Source organism: Salmo salar, unplaced genomic scaffold, assembly GCF_905237065.1.
Source record: "Salmo salar unplaced genomic scaffold, Ssal_v3.1, whole genome shotgun sequence".
Lineage (NCBI taxonomy): Eukaryota > Metazoa > Chordata > Actinopteri > Salmoniformes > Salmonidae > Salmo > Salmo salar.
Window position 1 is genome coordinate 1,210 of NW_025548112.1, and position 21,435 is coordinate 22,644.

Here is a 21,435-nt window from a genome sequence, read left to right on the forward strand (position 1 = left end):
GCATGTTTTGTTGTAGCCTCTGTAACTTTCTCACTCATTATCATCACGGATCTTTCTCATCATGGCAGTCACAGGCTTGATGTAGTCATTGCAGTCAAAGAATATGGGACCAAATACTAATCCTTTCGACTATTTTAATACTCATAGTGTATTACAAGATACATAAAGTGCTTTTATTTCTAAATGGTGAAACAGAAATGAATGAAAATATCCTCATATAAAAGGTGACATTATATACTCTCACCTCATATGAAACTGCTTTTAAACTGGTCTGGTCAGTCTTCTCAAATATTTGTATTATTCATGTTTCTATCTGCAGGCAATACTTTGATAATTTGTCATTTATAATATGATACATTAATTTCTGAATAGATATCGCAGGTTTCATGACTGATATATCTGAATATGTTGAAGAAATATACTGCCACTATTTTCACCACCAAAGAATAGCAGTGTGGTTTTAATTTGATTTGACTCTTTGCAGGCTGTCAGGCTGTCTAGTCACAGAGGAAGGCTGTGCTTCTCTGGTCTCAGCTCTGAGGTCAAACCCCTCACACCTGAGAGAGCTGGACCTGAGCTACAATCACCCAGGAGACTCAGGAGTCAGGACTGCTCTCTGCTGGACTGGAGGATCCACACTGCAGACTGGAGAAACTCAAGTATGTAGAGGGTTTATGTCAATGTTCATATCAGACATGTTGGACTTTTCAGGCTAGTTAAGACAAACATTCTGAACTCCACTTGGACAAAGTTATATGCTAACTGTGTGTGGGTGTGTGTGTGTGTGTGTGTGTGTGTGTGTGTGTGTGTGTGTGTGTGTGTGTGTGTGTGTGTGTGTGTGTGTGTGTGTGTGTGTGTGTGTGTGTGTGTGTGTGTGTGTGTGTGTGTGTGTGTGTGTGTGTGTGTGAGAGAGTTCAGGTGTATCCCTCAATGACTGTCTGTTTTTCTGCTTACTGCTACAGTGTGGAACATGGTGGAGAGAACAGAATGAAACCTGGGCCAGAAAATGTGAGTGTTGACTGCTGTGAAGAATATGACTAAGAATAAGTCTTAATTCAAGTTAAGTCAAAGTCCACCATCATTACTGACTTGGTCATATTAAATATCATCTGTAGTTCTACAGAAGCAGAAATCAGGGACACCAACGTTTACAAAGAGTTGCTTTGACTGTGTGTGTGTGTGTGTGTGTGTGTGTGTGTAATTAATGTGAATAAGTGTGTTTTTATATTACCATACAGTATAACATGTGATCATTCAACAAGTCTCAAGTTACCTTAACTTCTCCTTTTGATACCTAGAAACATCTACATTAAATGAATTAGTGAAAAGTGAGTTAACATTCTAATGTGAATGATGATGATTTCTAATATTGTGTCTGGTTTCATCCATCAGATGTCTGTGATCTCACACTGGACCCAAACACAGTAAACAGACTCCTCTCTCTGTCTGAGGAGAACAGAAAGGTGACATGTAGGACAGAGGAGCAGCCGTATCCTGATCACCCAGAGAGATTTGAGGACTGGAGACAGGTGCTGTGTAGAGAGGGTCTGACTGGGCGCTGTTACTGGGAGGTAGAGTGGAGTGGGAGAGGGGCTTATATAGGAGTGACATATAAAGGAATCAACAGGAGAGGATGGGGTGATGACTGTTGTCTTGGACACAATGACAAGTCCTGGAGTCTGTTCTGCTCTGAAAACAGATACTCTGCCTGGCATAATAATCATCCCACTACCATAGACGTCCCCTCCTCCAGCCCCCCACAGAGTAGGAGTGTATCTGGACTGGTCAGCCGGCACTCTGTCCTTCTATAGAGCCTCCTCTGACACACTGACCCACCTGATCACATTCACCTCCACATTCACTGAGCCCCTCTATCCAGTGTTTAGAGTTCATTATGTTGACTCCTCAGTGTCCCTGTAAATAATAATAACCATGGTAACTCTCCCTCGGCCTGGGGCTCCATGCAAGATCTCACCTCGTGGAGTTGCAATGATCATGAGAACGGTGAGGAATCAGCCCAGAACTACACGGGAGGATCTTGTCAATGATCTCAAGGCAGCTGGGACCATAGTCACCAAGAAAACAAATGGTAACACTCTACGCCGTGAAGGACTGAAATCCTGCAGCGACTGCAAGGTCCCCCTGCTCAAGAAAGCACATATACATGCTCGTCTGAAGTTTGCCAATGAACATCTGAATGACTCAGAGGACAACTGGTGAAAGTGTTGTGGTCAGATGAGACCAAAATGGAGCTCTTTGGCATCAACTCAACTCGCCGTGTTTGGAGGAGGAGGAATGATGCCTATGACCCCAAGAACACCATCCCACCGTCAAACATGGAGGTGGAAACATTATGCTTTGGGGGTGTTTTTCTGCTAAGGGGACAGGACAACTTTACCGCATCAAAGGGACGTTGGACGGGGCCATGTACCGTCAAATCTTGGGTGAGAACCTCCTTCCCTCAGCCAGGGCATTGAAAATGGGTCATGGATGGGTATTCCAGCATGACAATGACCCAAAACACACGGCCAAGGCAACAAAGGAGTGGCTCAAGAAGAAGCACATTAAGGTCCTGGAGTGACCTCCATAGAAAATCTGTGGAGGGGAGCTGAAGGTTCGAGTTGCCAAACGTCAGCCTCGAAACCTTAATGACTTGGAGAAGATCTGCTAAGAGGAGTGGGACAAAATCCCTCCTGAGATGTGTGCAAACCTGGTGGCCAACTACAAGAAACATCTGACCTCTGTGATTGCCAACAAGGGTTTTGCCACCAAGTACTAAGTCATGTTTTGCAGAGGGGTCAAATACTTATTTCCCTCATTTAAATGCAAACCATTTTATAACATTTTTGACGTGCATTTTTCTGGATTTTTGTTGTTGTTATTCTGTCTCTCACTGTTCAAATAAACCTACCATTAAAATTATAGACTGATCATTTCTTTGTCAGTGGGCAAACGTACAAAATCAGCAGGGGATGAAATACTTTCCCCCCACTGTGTTAAGGATCATTGATCAAAACATGAATACCCAAGAGCTAGAAGGTCTCACGAACCCCCTTGACCGGAAAACTGTTTTGTGGAGTTTGGGCTTGTGATGAACTACCTATTGAGAAATGGCAGGAGCAACCGGCCATGTTCATTGTCAATACCCATGCTGAACACCTGCCTGGTGAACATTGGTTAGCTGTCACATTAGAAGATGACGAAGGAGGTAGAAAAATCTCATCATTTTCCCCCCCGGATTTTCTCATTTCACTTTTTTGGATTCCTACGGCTTTCCCCCCCCACATTTTCTAATTTCCCCCCATTTAGTAAACAGTTTTAAACAAAAATGGATCAAAGATCTACTACAGCTTCAAAGAAGTACAATATAACCTTTCAACAACCTGTGGTTACCACTGTGTTTTCTACCTGTGGTCAACACTGTGTATTCTACCTGTGGTCAACACTGTGTATTCTACCTGTGGTCAACACTCTGTATTCTACCTGTGGTCAACACTGTGTATTCTACCTGTGGTCAACACTGTTTTCTACCTGTGGTCACCACTGTGTATTCTACCTGTGGTCACCACTGTGTTTTCTACCTGTGGTCACCACTGTGTATTCTACCTGTGGTCAACACTGTGTATTCTACCTGTGGTCAACACTGTGTATTCTACCTGTGGTCAACACTGTGTATTCTACCTGTGGTCAACACTGTGTATTCTACCTGTGGTCACCACTGTGTATTCTACCTGTGGTCAACACTGTGTATTCTACCTGTGGTCAACACTGTGTATTCTACCTGTGGTCAACACTGTGTATTCTACCTGTGGTCAACACTGTGTATTCTACCTGTGGTCACCACTGTGTATTCTACCTGTGGTCAACACTGTGTATTCTACCTGTGGTCAACACTGTGTATTCTACCTGTGGTCAACACTGTGTATTCTACCTGTGGTCAACACTGTGTTTTCTACCTGTGGCCAAAGAGCCCGTGGAGTTTCTTTTGAAGATGTTGTATCTCTTTATAATGATGATTTAAGAAGTAATGATAGGACAGTAGATCGTTTTGTTAGAAAAGTGTTTAAGTATATATCCTTTAAGACTCTATAATCAATGTGTATGCTCACATCAAATGTTTAAAGAATGTCACAAATGTTAAATTGTATCATGTTATTGAAATAATATGGTCACCATCTTCGAGTTCACTCATTAAACCACCCAAATAGTTGCTGAGAGAGGGGTTCCAATCACCAGGTTTGCTTACATCTACCACAGAGTCTGTGTCATGGTAAAGAACCCTCCTCTGCAGCTGCTCCATGAGGGAATATAGTCCATAGGCCGTGGTAGAAGCTGGTAGAACCCTCCTCTGCAGCTGCTCCATGAGGGAATATAGTCCATAGGCCGTGGTAGAAGCTGGTAGACCCCTCCTCTGCAGCTGCTCCATGAGGGTATATAGTCCATAGGCCGTGGTAGAAGCTGGTAGAACCCTCCTCTGCAGCTGCTCCATGAGGGTATATAGTCCATAGGCCGTGGTAGAAGCTGGTAGACCCCTCCTCTGCAGCTGCTCTATGAGGGTATATAGTCCATAGGCCGTGGTAGAAGCTGGTAGACCCCTCCTCTGCAGCTGCTCCATGAGGGTATATAGGCCGTGGTAGAAGCTGGTAGACCCCTCCTCTGCAGCTGCTCCATGAGGGAATATAGTCCATAGGCCGTGGTAGAAGCTGGTAGAACCCTCCTCTGCAGCTGCTCCATGAGGGTATATAGGCCGTGGTAGAAGCTGGTAGACCCCTCCTCTGCAGCTGCTCCATGAGGGTATATAGTCCATAGGCCATGGTAGAAGCCTGTAGACCCCTCCTCTGCAGCTGCTCCATGAGGGTATATAGTCCATAGGCCGTGGTAGAAGCTGGTAGACCCCTCCTCTGCAGCTGCTCCATGAGGGTATATAGTCCATAGGCCGTGGTAGGAGCTGGTAGACCCTCCTCTGCAGCTGCTCCATGAGGGTATATAGTCCATAGGCCGTGGTAGAAGCTGGTAGACCCCTCCTCTGCAGCTGCTCCATGAGGGTATATAGGCCGTGGTAGAAGCTGGTAGACCCCTCCTCTGCAGCTGCTCCATGAGGGAATATAGTCCATAGGCCGTGGTAGAAGCTGGTAGAACCCTCCTCTGCAGCTGCTCCATGAGGGTATATAGTCCATAGGCCATGGTAGAAGCTGGTAGACCCCTCCTCTGCAGCTGCTCCATGAGGGTATATAGTCCATAGGCCGTGGTAGAAGCTGGTAGAACCCTCCTCTGCAGCTGCTCCATGAGGGTATATAGGCCGTGGTAGAAGCTGGTAGACCCCTCCTCTGCAGCTGCTCCATGAGGGAATATAGTCCATAGGCCGTGGTAGAAGCTGGTAGAACCCTCCTCTGCAGCTGCTCCATGAGGGTATATAGTCCATAGGCCGTGGTAGAAGCTGGTAGACCCCTCCTCTGCAGCTGCTCCATGAGGGTATATAGTCCATAGGCCATGGTAGAAGCTGGTAGACCCCTCCTCTGCAGCTGCTCCATGAGGGTATATAGTCCATAGGCCGTGGTAGAAGCTGGTAGAACCCTCCTCTGCAGCTGCTCCATGAGGGTATATAGGCCGTGGTAGAAGCTGGTAGACCCCTCCTCTGCAGCTGCTCCATGAGGGTATATAGTCCATAGGCCGTGGTAGAAGCTGGTAGACCCCTCCTCTGCAGCTGCTCCATGAGGGTATATAGTCCATAGGCCGTGGTAGAAGCTGGTAGAACCCTCCTCTGCAGCTGCTCCATGAGGGTATATAGTCCATAGGCCGTGGTAGAAGCTGGTAGACCCCTCCTCTGCAGCTGCTCCATGAGGGAATATAGTCCATAGGCCGTGGTAGAAGCTGGTAGAACCCTCCTCTGCAGCTGCTCCATGAGGGTATATAGTCCATAGGCCGTGGTAGAAGCTGGTAGAACCCTCCTCTGCAGCTGCTCCATGAGGGTATATAGTCCATAGGCCGTGGTAGAAGCTGGTAGACCCCTCCTCTGCAGCTGCTCCATGAGGGTATATAGTCCATAGGCCGTGGTAGAAGCTGGTAGACCCCTCCTCTGCAGCTGCTCCATGAGGGTATATAGTCCATAGGCCGTGGTAGAAGCTGTTAGACCCCTCCTCTGCAGCTGCTCCATGAGGGTATATAGTCCATAGGCCGTGGTAGAAGCTGGTAGAACCCTCCTCTGCAGCTGCTCCATGAGGGTATATAGTCCATAGGCCGTGGTAGAAGCTGGTAGACCCCTCCTCTGCAGCTGCTCCATGAGGGTATATAGTCCATAGGCCGTGGTAGAAGCTGGTAGACCCCTCCTCTGCAGCTGCTCCATGAGGGTATATAGTCCATAGGCCGTGGTAGAAGCTGGTAGAACCCTCCTCTGCAGCTGCTCCATGAGGGTGTATAGTCCATAGGCCGTGGTAGAAGCTGGTAGAACCCTCCTCTGCAGCTGCTCCATGAGGGTGTATAGTCCATAGGCCGTGGTAGAAGCTGGTAGACCCCTCCTCTGCAGCTGCTCCATGAGGGTATATAGTCCATAGGCCGTGGTAGAAGCTGGTAGACCCCTCCTCTGCAGCTGCTCCATGAGGGAATATAGTCCATAGGCCGTGGTAGAAGCTGGTAGAACCCTCCTCTGCAGCTGCTCCATGAGGGTATATAGTCCATAGGCCGTGGTAGAAGCTGGTAGACCCCTCCTCTGCAGCTGCTCCATGAGGGTATATAGTCCATAGGCCGTGGTAGAAGCTGGTAGACCCCTCCTCTGCAGCTGCTCCATGAGGGTATATAGTCCATAGGCCGTGGTAGAAGCTGGTAGACCCCTCCTCTGCAGCTGCTCCATGAGGGTATATAGTCCATAGGCCGTGGTAGAAGCTGGTAGACCCCTCCTCTGCAGCTGCTCCATGAGGGTATATAGTCCATAGGCCATGGTAGAAGCTGGTAGAACCCTCCTCTGCAGCTGCTCCATGAGGGTGTATAGTCCATAGGCCGTGGTAGGAGCTGGTAGAACCCTCTTCTTGTTACGTCTCCATTACACCAGAGATATGTCTTGATTCAAGAACTAAAAATTAGTAATTACATATTGGTCTGAAAAAAATGTATTACAATAATTATTCGGGATCTTTAATGATTGATGTTAATATATTACTTCTCTGAGCAAATTTGCCCCAGAAACTGTTCAAGAGAAGTTTACACACGTTTCTTTTGGCTTTGATGACCTCTATTCTGTCAGGGTCAAGACGTATGCTCCCTTTTCATGATAGTCCTGAATGTATCTGTCTTTGCTCTCTTGATCTGTGGCTGATGCAGGATATCCTGAAGCCATTTGCTCGCCTCTCAAGGAGGTATTGATGTACTCTTTAAAAAGAGTGTCTGATTTCCTGGGAAAGTTCCACATACAAAGCTGTGGCCACACGATACCTCTTCTCTAAGCCTAATCTCGTGAAAAGAAACTTAAACAATGTAATTATTTTTATTTCACCTTTATTTAACCAGGTAGGCAAGTTGAGAACAAGTTCTCATTTACAATTGCGACCTGGCCAAGATAAAGCAAAGCAGCAACACAGAGTTACACATGGAGTAAAACAAACATACAGTGAATAATACAGTAGAAAAATAAGTCTATATACAATGTGAGCAAATGAAGTGAAATAAGGGAGGTAAAGGCAAAAAAGGCCATGGTGGCAAAGTAAGTACAATATAGCAAGTAAAACACTGGAATGGTAGATTTGTAGTGGAAGAAAGTGCAAAGTAGAAATAGAAATAATGGGGTGCAAAGGAGATAAATAAATAAATAAATATGGTAGGGGAAGAGGTAGTTGTTTGGGCTAAATTATAGATGGGCTATGTACAGGTGCAGTGATCTGTGAGCTGCTCTGACAGCTGGTGCTTAAAGCTAGTGAGGGAGAGAAGTATTTCCAGTTTCAGAGATTTTTGTAGTTCGTTCCAGTCATTGGCAGCAGAGAACTGGAAGGAGAGACAGCCAAAGGAGGAATTGGCTTTGGGGGTGACCAGAGAGATATACCTGCTGGAGCGCGTGCTACAGGTGGGTGCTGCTATGGTGACCAGTGCGCTGAATTAAGGGGGGACTTTACCTAGCAGGGTCTTGTAGATGACCTGGAGCCAGTGGGTTTGGCGACGAGTATGAAGCGAGGGCCAGCCAACGAGAGCGTACACGTCGCAGTGGTGGGTAGTATATGGCGCTTTGGTGACAAAACGGATGGCACTGTGATAGACTGCATCCAGTTTATTGAGTGGGGTATTGGAGGCTATTTTGTAAATGACATCGCCGAAGTCGAGGATCGGTAGGATGGTCAGTTTTACAAGGGTATGTTTGGCGGTATGAGTGAAGGATGCTTTGTTGTGAAATAGGAAGCCAATTCTAGATTTAACTTTGGATTGGAGATGTTTGATGTGAGTCTGGGAGGAGAGCTTACAGTGTAACCAGACACCTAGGTATTTGTAGTTGTCCACATATTCTAAGTAAGGACGGGGCGGGTTAGGTGCAGGCAGCGATCAGGTTGAAGAGCATGCATTAGTTTTACTTGTATTTACGAGCAGTTGGAGGCCAAGGAAGGAGAGTTGTATGGCATTGAAGCTCGTCTGGAGGGTTGTTAACACAGTGTTAACACAGTGTCCAAAGAAGGGCCAGAAGTATACAGAATGGTGTCGTCTGCGTAGAGGTGGATCAGAGACTCACCAGCAGAAAGAGAGACATCATTGATGTACACAGAGAAAAGAGTTGGCCCAATAACTGAACCCTGTGGCACCCCCATAGAACTACCAGAGGCCATCCGATTTGACAGATTGAACTCTTTCAGAGAAGTAGCTGGTGAACCAGGCGAGGCAATCATTTGAGAAACCAAGGCTATTGAGTCTGCCGATGAGGATGTGGTGATTGACAGAGTCGAAAGCCTCGGTACCCCCTGTGTCACTTGTTGAAGGCTGGGTCTACAAAAAAACAAGACTTGACTACCTTGGGCTTTGACACTGGCTGCAACACCTTCTTCTACCCAGTTATCCACAGTCACTTTACCTCTACCTACATGTACATATTACCTCAATTACCTTGACAAACCAGTGCCCCCGCACATTGAGTCTATACCGGTACCCCCTGTATATAGCCTCCACATTGACTCTGTACCAGTACCCCCTGTATATAGCCTCCAAATTGACTCGGTACCGGTACCCCCTGTATATAGCCTCCTCAAATTGACTCTGTACCAGTACCCCCTGTATATAGCCTCCACATTGACTCTGTACCGGTACCCCCTGTATATAGCCTCCACATTGACTCTGTACCGGTACCCCCTGTATATAGCCTCCTCAAATTGACTCTGTACCAGTACCCCCTGTATATAGCCTCCACATTGACTCTGTACCGGTACCCCCTGTATATAGCCTCCACATTGACTCTGTACCGGTACCCCCTGTATATAGCCTCCACATTGACTCTGTACCGGTACCCCCTGTATATAGCCTCCACATTGACTCTGTACCGGTACCCCCTGTATATAGCCTCCACATTGACTCTGTACCGGTACCCCCTGTATATAGCCTCCACATTGACTCTGTACCGGTACCCCCTGTATATAGCCTCCACATTGACTCTGTACCGGTACCCCCTGTATATAGCCTCCACATTGACTCTGTACCGGTACCCCCTGTATATAGCCTCCACATTGACTCTGTACCGGTACCCCCTGTATATAGCCTCGCGACTGTTATTTTTTTGTTGCTCCTTAATTATTTTTATTTTAACATTTGTCCTATTTTCTATAATTGTTTTATTTTGTTACTTTCTTAACCTTGTTTTCTTAAATGCATTGTTGGTTAAGGGCTTGTAAGTCAGAATTTCAATGTAATTTCTACACCTGTTGTATTCGGTGCATGTGACAAATATAATTTGATATGATTTGATCAAGGGATTCAAAAGAAGATAGGAATCATAGGATCTAGAATTGGGATAAAAATAAAAGTTTTAGTACTGGGGTTATATAAATGTTTTAGACAGAGTAGAGCACAGTGTTTTAGTACCGGGGGTTTATAAATGTTTTAGACAGAGTAGAGCACAGTGTTTTAGTACTGGGGGATTATAAATGTTTTAGACAGAGTAGAGCACAGTGTTTTAGTACTGGGGTTAATAAATGTTTTAGACAGAGTAGAGCACAGTGTTTTAGTACTGGGGTTTATACATGTTTTAGACAGAGTTGAGCAGTGTTTTAGTAGCAGGGGTTTATAAATGTTTTAGACAGAGTAGAGCACAGTGTTTTAGTACTGGGGTTTATAAATGTTTTAGACAGAGTAGAGCACAGTGTTTTAGTACTGGGGTTTTATAAATGTTTTAGACAGAGTAGAGCACAGTGTTTTAGTACTGGGGTTTATAAATGTTTTAGACAGAGTAGAGCACAGTGTTTTAGTACTGGGGTTTTATAAATGTTTTAGACAGAGTAGAGCACAGTGTTTTAGTACTGGGGGTTTATAAATGTTTTAGACAGAGTAGAGCACAGTGTTTTAGTACTGGGGTTTATAAATGTTTTAGACAGAGTTGAGCAGTGTTTTAGTACTGGGGTTTATACATGTTTTAGACAGAGTAGAGCACAGTGTTTTAGTACTGGGGTTTATAAATGTTTTAGACAGAGTAGAGCACAGTGTTTTAGTACTGGGGTTTATAAATGTTTTAGACAGAGTAGTGCACAGTGTTTTAGTACTGGGGTTTATAAATGTTTTAGACAGAGTAGAGCACAGTGTTTTAGTACTGGGGTTTATAAATGTTTTAGACAGAGTAGAGCACAGTGTTTTAGTAGCAGGGGTTTATAAATGTTTTAGACAGAGTAGAGCACAGTGTTTTAGTACTGGGGTTTTATAAATGTTTTAGACAGAGTAGAGCACAGTGTTTTAGTAGCAGGGTTTTATAAATGTTTTAGACAGAGTAGAGCACAGTGTTTTAGTACTGGGGGTTTATAAATGTTTTAGACAGAGTAGTGCACAGTGTTTTAGTACTGGGGTTTATAAATGTTTTAGACAGAGTAGTGCACAGTGTTTTAGTACTGGGGTTTATAAATGTTTTAGACAGAGTAGAGCACAGTGTTTTAGTACTGGGGGTTTATAAATGTTAGCACAGTTGAGTCTGTCTGCTGACCACTTTTCACCCTTGAAAGTCATGGTGGAAACAACAATTGGTAGATAAACCCCTGGTTGCTGATTACTCTCAAAGTCATAAAACACAAATGTCTCTGAATGTTCATCTTCATCCAATGGTTGAAGGTAGCACTCATGTTCCACTTCTTGAACCACTTCAGTGTCTCTGCTTTTCAAAGCCCCTTTACAGACAGGGCAGTGTAGGATACCACATACCTTTACAGACAGGGCAGTGTAGGATACCACATACCTTTACAGACAGGGCAGTGTAGGATACCACATACCTTTACAGACAGGGCAGTGTAGGATACCACATACCTTTACAGACAGGGCAGTGTAGGATACCACATACCTTTACAGACAGGGCAGTGTAGGATACCACATACCTTTACAGACAGGGCAGTGTAGGATACCACATACCTTTACAGACAGGGCAGTGTCCACATACGTGAGGTTGGGGGTTGTCTGTTTTAACGTTGTAATTGCGTTGGAATTTTGGACATTTCTTGTTGAGGTCACACCAGCTGACAGATGTATATGCCTTTGGATGCTATGGACTCTAAAACACAGAGGTCCAGTTACTAGATAGGTTTCTCACAGCCTTTTACAGGACTCTAAAAGGCAGAGGTCCAGTTACTAGATAGGTTTCTCACAACCTTTTACAGGGCTCTAAAAGACAGAGAGGTTCAGTTACTAGATAGGTTTCTCACAGCCTTTTACAGAGCTCTAAAAGACAGAGAGGTCCAGTTACTAGATAGGTTTCTCACAACCTTTTACAGGACTCTAAAAGACAGAGAGGTCCAGTTACTAGATAGGTTTCTCACAACCTTTTACAGGACTCTAAAAGACAGAGAGGTCCAGTTACTAGATAGGTTTCTCACAGCCTTTTACAGAGCTCTAAAAGACAGAGAGGTCCAGTTACTAGATAGGTTTCTCACAGCCTTTTACAGGGCTCTAAAAGACAGAGAGGTCCAGTTATTAGATAGGTTTCTCACAGCCTTTTACAGGACTCTAAAAGACAGAGAGGTCCAGTTACTAGATAGGTTTCTCACAGCCATTTACATGCTATCTTCAATCAGTAGAGGCTCTACCTCAGAAATTATTGTGTCAAGCTGTTTAGCTGCATCCTACATCAACACATCGTCCTCATCAACACGTCATCCTCATCAACACATCATCCTCATCAACACATCATCCACATCATCCTCATTATCCTCATCAACACATCATCCTCATCAACACATCATCCTCATCAACACATCATCCTCATCAACACATCATCATCCTCATCAACACATCATCACATCATCATCATCAACACATCATCATCATCAACACATCATCCTCATCAACACATCATCCTCATCAACACATCATCATCCTCATCAACACATCATCACATCATCATCATCAACACATCATCATCATCAACACATCATCCTCATCAACACATCATCCTCATCAACACATCATCATCCTCATCAACACATCATCACATCATCATCATCAACACATCATCATCATCAACACATCATCCTCATCAACACATCATCATCCTCATCAACACATCATCACATCATCATCATCAACACATCATCATCATCAACACATCATCCTCATCAACACATCATCCTCATCAACACATCATCATCCTCATCAACACATCATCACATCATCATCATCAACACATCATCATCATCAACACATCATCCTCATCAACACATCATCCTCATCAACACATCATCCTCATCAACACATCACCCTCATCATCCTCATGTCCTCCTATGTCAGCAATCCATGCTTTGGTTTAGTTTCCCCTGGTACTGTTTCCACTTGCTAATGTTTTAGCATTTGTGGCACAAATCCCATTCAAGTCATCCGACCAATATTAGCATTTTTTGCACATTTCTTTTAGTCATTTTATCATGTCCAAATCATGTCCAAATCATCCAAATGTATAAAATTCAATGTGAAGCTCAACAAAGTCACTTATAGATGATTTGAACATGATGTGCTAATGTTAATCTGACAAATCATATTATCGGTCCCATGATTTGAATTAGATTTTTGCTACAAATGCTATAATGTTATGTAAATGTAGGAGTGTTTGACATTGCAGCCGACTTTATAGACGAGTCGAGATCTACAAATGACCTTGCATGATAAATAACTACTCACTCACTCAGTCAGTCAGTCAGTCACAATTTACCCACGATGCATCACAGTTTTGATGCTCTCGAACACTGTATGTGTGACTGAGGAAGGAAGCCCTCTCTGCATCAGCTTCTTAGTTCCTGACATAGATTTGTCTAGAGGGTCCATCTATGCATATTTGTCATTATGTCGTCTGCAACAGAATGAGAAGAGCAATTGAGGACTATCTCCATTTTAAAGTAGTTAATGTCTTCTTCTTCAACTTCCATAACTTTAATGACAGTCGGTAAACCAACTGAAAGTTTGTATTCAATGGCTTTAGTTTTGAAGCAAGTGCGCCCTCTATTAAACTCTATGGACACAGACTACTTCAATGTTGGGTTAACCACAGATCTCAAACTTCACACTCAGTGTCTGTTTACTGACAGTAAGTTAACTTACAACACGTCTACCCTTCACTCTGTAAGTATGCTTGACGATATCTTAAAATATGTATATTTTATAATTTGTTTGTAACCATGAACTTCTGTATCCTGTTATGTGCATGGCGATGCTATTGGAATGTATGTTGTTTTGTTTTTCTGTTATGTACTCTGTAGATGTATTTCTGCATATTAATCTGATACAGTATTGTACATGTGGTTTCATATATAATACTTTTTCCTGCTATTTTAAGGACTCTGACAGTAATAGATTTTTGTGGAGACGTGTTTGAAAATGGGCTAAAGTAAGAGGGGATTGGGTGTTTAGCTTTTAGGAGTAATACAGTATTAATATGAAACACAGTGATGGAGGGTTGTGTTTAGGAGTATTATTTACGTGAGACACAGTGACGGTGGATTGAAATGCTTACTAACGGGTCCATTTCCAACAATGCAGAGTAAAAACATTTTAAATAGTGACACAAGGAACTGAATAACAAATAACAATAATGAGTAAAAAATAACATGTCTATTTACCAGTACCTAGTTGATGTGCAGGGGTATGAAATAATTGAGGTGGTTATGGGGCGGCAGGTAGCCTAGTGGTTAGAGTGTTGGACTCGTAACTGAAAGGTTGCAGATTGAATCCCTGGGCTGACATGGTACAAATCTGTCATTCTGCCCCTGAACAAGGCAGTTAACCCACTGTTCCTAGGCCATCATTGAAAATAAGAATTTGCTCTTAACCGACTTTCCTAGTTAAATAAAGGTAAAATAAAAATGTACACACATGTAAGGGAAAGGGGGATACCCAGTCAGTTGCACAACTAAATCCATTCAACTAAAATGTGTCTTCTTTATTTTATTTATCCGTTATTTTACCAGGTAAGTTGACTGAGAACACGTTCTCATTTACAGTAACGACCTGGGGAATAGTTACAGGGGAGAGGAAGGGGATGAATGAACCAATTGTAAACTTCTTCTACAGTTAACCTAACCCCTCTGAAACAGAGCAACACTGCGGGATCTGCCTTAATCGACATCATCGGCACCAGGGATCAGTTGTTGTTGGGTGTTAACTGCCTTGCTCAAGGACAGAACTGCATATTTTGACCTGATTGCTGTTTGGCATCGTAATCGACTTCAGTGGGCAAATACTCACCTTCGATGGCCACTGGCACGCTGGAGAAGTGTGCTCTTCACGGATGAATCCCGTTTTCAACTGTACCGGGCAGATAGCAGACAGCGTGTATGGCGTAGTCTGGGCAAGCGTTTTGCTGATGCCAACGTTGTGAACAGTATACCCCATGGTGGCAGTGGGGTTATGGTATGGTTAGGCATAAGCTATGGACAACGAACACAATTGCATTTTATCGATGTCAATTTGAATACAGAGAGATACTGTGACGAGATCCTGAGGCCCATTTTTGTGCTATTCATCCACCGCCATCACCTCATGTTTCAGCATCAAAATACACAGCCCCATGTCGCAAGAATCATACACAATTTCTGGAAGCTGAAAATGTCCCAGTTCTTCTATGGCCTGCATACTCACCACTGTCCTATTGAGAATGCTTTTGGATGCTCTGGATCGACGTGTACGACAGCATGTTCCAGTTCTTGCCAATATTCAGCAACTTCTCACAGCCATTAAAGATTAGTTGGACAACATTCGACAGGCCTCTATGGAAAGGAGATGTCGCGCTGCATGAGACAAAAAGTGGTCACACCAGATACTGACTAGTTTTCTGATCCATGCCCCTCCTTTTTTTTAAGGTATCTGTGACCAACAGATGCATATGTGTATTCCCAGTCATATGAAATCTATTAGGTCCTAATACATTTATTTAAATTAACGGATTTCCTTATATGAACTGTAAGTCAGTAAAATCTTAAAATATTTAGCATGTTGCGTTTATATTTTTGTTCAGTGTAGATGAAAACTCTCTTGGTAAACAGTATTGTTTACTGCTTATCACAAGGTATTCTAACTCAGGCAAGCAAAAACTTGAGACTTCCTTAACAAAGAGACACACCCCTCCTCCCTTCGACTTACCAGAGTCTGCCATCCATTCTTGAAGATGCTCTTAGAGAAAAGGGTTCCAAAAGGGTTCCTCGGCTGTCCCAATAGGAGCACCCTTTTTGGTTCTAGGTAGAACCCCTTTCGTTTACATGTAGAACACTCTGTGGAAAGGGTTCTACATGGAACCCAAAAAGGTTCTACCTGTAATTCAAAAAGGTTCTTCCTGGAACCTAAAAGGATTCTTCAAAGGGTTCTCCTATGGCATCAGCCAAATAACCCTTTAAGGTTCTAGAAAGCAAAACATTTTTGTGTAGAAAAACCAGCAAGATGTATATCCAGGTCCTCATTCAGCCACAACTCAAGAAAAACGTATTACAGTTTTCCAGTGATAGGATAGAACATAGCTCATCCAGTTTGTTCTCCAGTGACTGCACGTTCGCCAATATTAATTTATTAAATACATTTTGTATTTAACCTTTATTTAACTAGGAAAGTCAGTTAAGAACACAATCTTATTTACAATAGAACAGAGGGCAATGGTGGTCTATTTGATCGCCAACGTAATCTCGTCAGGATGCCTGCTCACTTGCCTCTCTATTGCCGCCACTTCCTCTTTCGAGTCCCGGGGGATTAGGGCCTGGTCCGGAGTAAGCAGAACGTCCATAATTTGCCATCTCGTTGAGGTAGAAATGTTTGTCCATATCAAGTTAAATGATCACTGTTCTGATGTCCGGAAGCTGTTTTCGGTCAGAGTAAAGTTAAAATCAGCACAAAAAAGACACAAAATAGCGGAGTAGGTCAGGAGCCCGTAAATCGGCTGCTATCCACTGCTTGCCATCTGCTGTTCACAAGGGCCAACAGTGGAACAGAATATGATAGCGGCATGTTCTATAGAACAGACATCAATTTTTGTGTGCTTAAATTTTACTTTTTAACACCAGTGTTGCGTTTCATTAGTTTGTTATGTTGTTATTAGCCCAACATTATTGAGGACATTATTATTAGGTACCAGTACTATACACGATGGCCAACAGTGGTTCTCTCCCAAATGGCACCCTGTTCCCTTAATAGTGTACTACTTTTGACATAGGGTGCCATTTGGGAAGAAGCCAGTGTAACTGAATATGATCAAGGCATTATATTACTGCCCATCGTACGAAGAGACACTACAGTAATGCTGAGATGCCAGTAGGGAGAGCTCTAGTCTAGAACACTGAAACCTTCAGTATCACTTTGATGCAGCTGATGAGGAGTGTAAATTGAATGTGTTTATAGAATAGAATGAATGACTTCATGGAACTGACCAAATGTAAATGGAACTTTGACCTGTTCCATGTAGAACTCAGAGGGACAAGGCAACACATTCTAAGATATTATAAACATTCCATAAAGAATAGTCAACATATTGTTAACATGATTCTGTATTTAAATAAAAGTGGAAATGGGGGACATTTTGTCCATTTTAGAAATGTAGGGCCCATTCTAATACAGTAACCTCCCTTCTCTGACATGTTGTTCTCGTCGTCATGCATGTTAATGACTTAAAGAGGAAAGGACAGTTCTGCATCAGCTACTTGTGCCCTGACTACTTTAAATATGTATCAACTGGTTGACTCTCTGTACAGGACCTCTCTCCTTCACTTCACTCTATAAGTACGCGTGACAATATCTTGAAAAATAGTTTTGGGTTATTTGATTTTAGTCATTAGTCATATTCTTGAGGGGAATGTATAATTTTACTTCTTGTTATGTTTTGAGCTGTGTTTTGGATCAGAACTGTGTCAGATAAGACCCAGATGCAGACAGTTTGAATAACAGATGTTTATTAACAAAACAGGGGGCAGGCAGACGACAGGTCAAGGGCAGGCAGAGGTCAGTAATCCAGGGTAGAGTCAGGAAGGTACAGAACGGCAGGCAGGCTCAGGGGTCAGGACAGGCAGAGTGGTCAAAACCGGAAAAACTAGAAAAACAGGGGCTAGAGAGAACCAGGGGCTAGGGAGAACCAGGGGCTAGGGAGAACCAGGGGCTAGGGAGAACCAGGGGCTAGGGAGAACCAGGGGCTAGAGAGAACCAGGGGCTAGGGAGAACCAGGGGCTAGGGAGAACCAGGGGCTAGAGAGAACCAGGGGCTAGAGAGAACCAGGGGCTAGGGAGAACCAGGGGCTAGGGAGAACCAGGGGCTAGGGAGAACCAGGGGCTAGGGAGAACCAGGGGCTAGGGAGAAACAGGGGCTAGGGAGAACCAGGGTCTAGAGAGAACCAGGGGCTAGGGAGAACCAGGGGCTAGGGAGAAACAGGGGCTAGGGAGAACCAGGGGCTAGGGAGAACCAGGGGCTAGGGAGAACCAGGGGCTAGAGAGAACCAGGGGCTAGGGAGAAACAGGGGCTAGGGGAGAACCAGGGGCTAGAGAGAACCAGGGGCTAGGGAGAAACAGGGGCTAGGGAGAAACAGGGGCTAGAGAGAACCAGGGGCTAGGGAGAACCAGGGGCTAGGGAGAACCAGGGGCTAGGGGGAACCAGGGGCTAGGGGGAACCAGGGGCTAGAGAGAAACAGGGGCTAGGGAGAACCAGGGGCTAGGGAGAACCAGGGGCTAGGGAGAAACAGGGGCTAGGGAGAACCAGGGGCTAGAGAGAACCAGGGGCTAGGGAGAACCAGGGGCTAGGGAGAAACAGGGGCTAGGGAGAAACAGGGGCTAGGGGGGAACCAGGGGCTAGGGGGAACCAGGGGCTAGGGAGAACCAGGGGCTAGGGAGAACCAGGGGCTAGGGAGAACCAGGGGCTAGGGAGAACCAGGGGCTAGGGGGAACCAGGGGCTAGAGAGAAACAGGGGCTAGGGAGAACCAGGCTGGTAGGCTTGGCGAGACGAACTGGCAACAGACAAACAGAAAATACAGGTATAAAGGCAGTGGTGTAAAGTACTTGAGTAAAAATACTTTCAAGTACTCCTGAAGTAGTTGTTTTGGGGTATCTGTACTTTATTTTACTATTTTTATTTTTGACAACTTTCACTTTTACTTCACTACATTCCTAAAAGAAAATAATGTACTTATTACTCAATACATTTCCCCTGACACCCAAAAGTCCTCGTTAAATTTTGAATGCTTAGCAGGACAGAAAAGGTCCAATTCACGCACTTATCAAGAGAACATCCCTGGTCATCCCTACTGATTCTGATGTGAAAACTCACTAAACACAAACGCTTTGTTTCTGAATGATTTCTGAGTGTTGGAGTGTGCCCCTGGCTATCTGCACATACAAACAAAACACAAACAGTTGTGCCATCTGGTTTGCTTAACAAGGAATTTGAAATGATTCATACTTTTACTTTTGATACTTAAGTACATTTTTGCAATTACATTTATTTTTGATACTTTATATCATATTATTTAAAACCAAATACTTTTAGACTTTTACTCAAGTCGTATTTTACTGGGTGACTCACTTTTACTCAAGTATGACAATTGGGTACTTTTCCACCACTGTATAAATACACAGGGGATAAGGGGGGAAACTGGCGACACCTGGAGGGCGGGTGGAGACAAGCACAAGACAGGTGAAACAGATCAGGGTGAGACAGTGTTGGTTGTTACATCAGGGCCTGTATTCATAAAGTGTCTCAGTGGAGGAGTGTTGGAATGTGTGTGAATGACACAGTGGATTTATCTGAGGGTCCTTTAGGACCAGACTGAGTAGGGTTGACATCTATACTGGGACTGATAGGGAGTAGGGTTGACATCTATACTGGGACTGATAGGGAGTAGGGTTGACATCTATACTGGGACCGATAGGGAGTAGGGTTGACATCTATACTGGGACTGATAGGGAGTAGGGTTGACATCTATACTGGGACTGATAGGGAGTAGGGTTGACATCTTTACTGGGACTGATAGGGAGTAGGGTTGACATCTATACTGGGACTGATAGGGAGTAGGGTTGACATCTATACTGGGACTGATAGGGAGTAGGGTTGACATCTATACTGGGACTGATAGGGAGTAGGGTTGACATCTATACTGGGACTGATAGGGAGTAGGGTTGACATCTATACTGGGACTGATAGGGAGTAGGGTTGACATCTATACTGGGACTGATAGGGAGTAGGGTTGACATCTATACTGGGACTGATAGGGAGTAGGGTTGACATCTATACTGGGACTGATAGGGAGTAGGGTTGACATCTATACTGGGACTGATAGGGAGTAGGGTTGACATCTATACTGGGACTGATAGGGAGTAGGGTTGACATCTATACTGGGACTGATAGGGAGTAGGGTTGACATCTATACTGGGACTGATAGGGAGTAGGGTTGACATCTATACTGGGACTGATAGGGAGTAGGGTTGACATCTATACTGGGACTGATAGGGAGTAGGGTTGACATCTATACTGGGACTGATAGGGAGTAGGGTTGACATCTATACTGGGACTGATAGGGAGTAGGGTTGACATCTATACTGGGACTGATAGGGAGTAGGGTTGACATCTATACTGGGACTGATAGGGAGTAGGGTTGACATCTATACTGGGACCGATAGGGAGTAGGGTTGACATCTATACTGGGACTGATAGGGAGTAGGGTTGACATCTATACTGGGACTGATAGGGAGTAGGGTTGACATCTATACTGGGACTGATAGGGAGTAGGGTTGACATCTATACTGGGACTGATAGGGAGTAGGGTTGACATCTATACTGGGACTGATAGGGAGTAGGGTTGACATCTATACTGGGACTGATAGGGAGTAGGGTTGACATCTATACTGGGACTGATAGGGAGTAGGGTTGACATCTATACTGGGACTGATAGGGAGTAGGGTTGACATCTATACTGGGACTGATAGGGAGTAGGGTTGACATCTATACTGGGACTGATAGGGAGTAGGGTTGACATCTATACTGGGACTGATAGGGAGTAGGGTTGACATCTATACTGGGACTGATAGGGAGTAGGGTTGACATCTATACTGGGACTGATAGGGAGTAGGGTTGACATCTATACTGGGACTGATAGGGAGTAGGGTTGACATCTATACTGGGACTGATAGGGAGTAGGGTTGACATCTATACTGGGACTGATAGGGAGTAGGGTTGACATCTATACTGGGACTGATAGGGAGTAGGGTTGACATCTATACTGGGACTGATAGGGAGTAGGGTTGACATCTATACTGGGACTGATAGGGAGTAGGGTTGACATCTATACTGGGACTGATAGGGAGTAGGGTTGACATCTATACTGGGACTGATAGGGAGTAGGGTTGACATCTATACTGGGACTGATAGGGAGTAGGGTTGACATCTATACTGGGACTGATAGGGAGTAGGGTTGACATCTATACTGGGACTGATAGGGAGTAGGGTTGACATCTATACTGGGACTGATAGGGAGTAGGGTTGACATCTATACTGGGACTGATAGGGAGTAGGGTTGACATCTATACTGTGTAGGATGTGTGTTTGAACTTTTCTACATCCATAACAACCAGCTCTCTAGACTGATACAGACTCTATGGGCCTTATGGGCCTTCACTACAGATGGTGTGTGTGTGTGTGTGTCTGTGTGTCTGTGTGTCTGTGTGTGTCTGTGTGTGTGTGTGTGTGTGTGTGTGTGTGTGTGTGTGTGTGTGTGTGTGTGTGTGTGTGTGTGTGTGTGTGTGTGTGTGTCGTGTGTGTGTGTGTGTGTGTGTGTGTGT

General features: G+C 44.4%; 1 protein-coding gene across 1 annotated transcript in view; it reads left to right on the plus strand.

Annotated features, from left to right (window-relative positions):
* The first annotated feature begins 613 nt into the window (after positions 1–613).
* Positions 614–21,435, plus strand: part of LOC123732676 (B-cell receptor CD22-like) — a 30,686-nt gene continuing 9,864 nt past the window's right edge. Inside the window, exon 1 of the mRNA XM_045711934.1 lies at positions 614–659. Coding sequence (XP_045567890.1) covers position 659 — 1 coding nt within the window. The 5' untranslated portion in view covers positions 614–658. The remainder of the gene's footprint in view (positions 660–21,435) is intronic.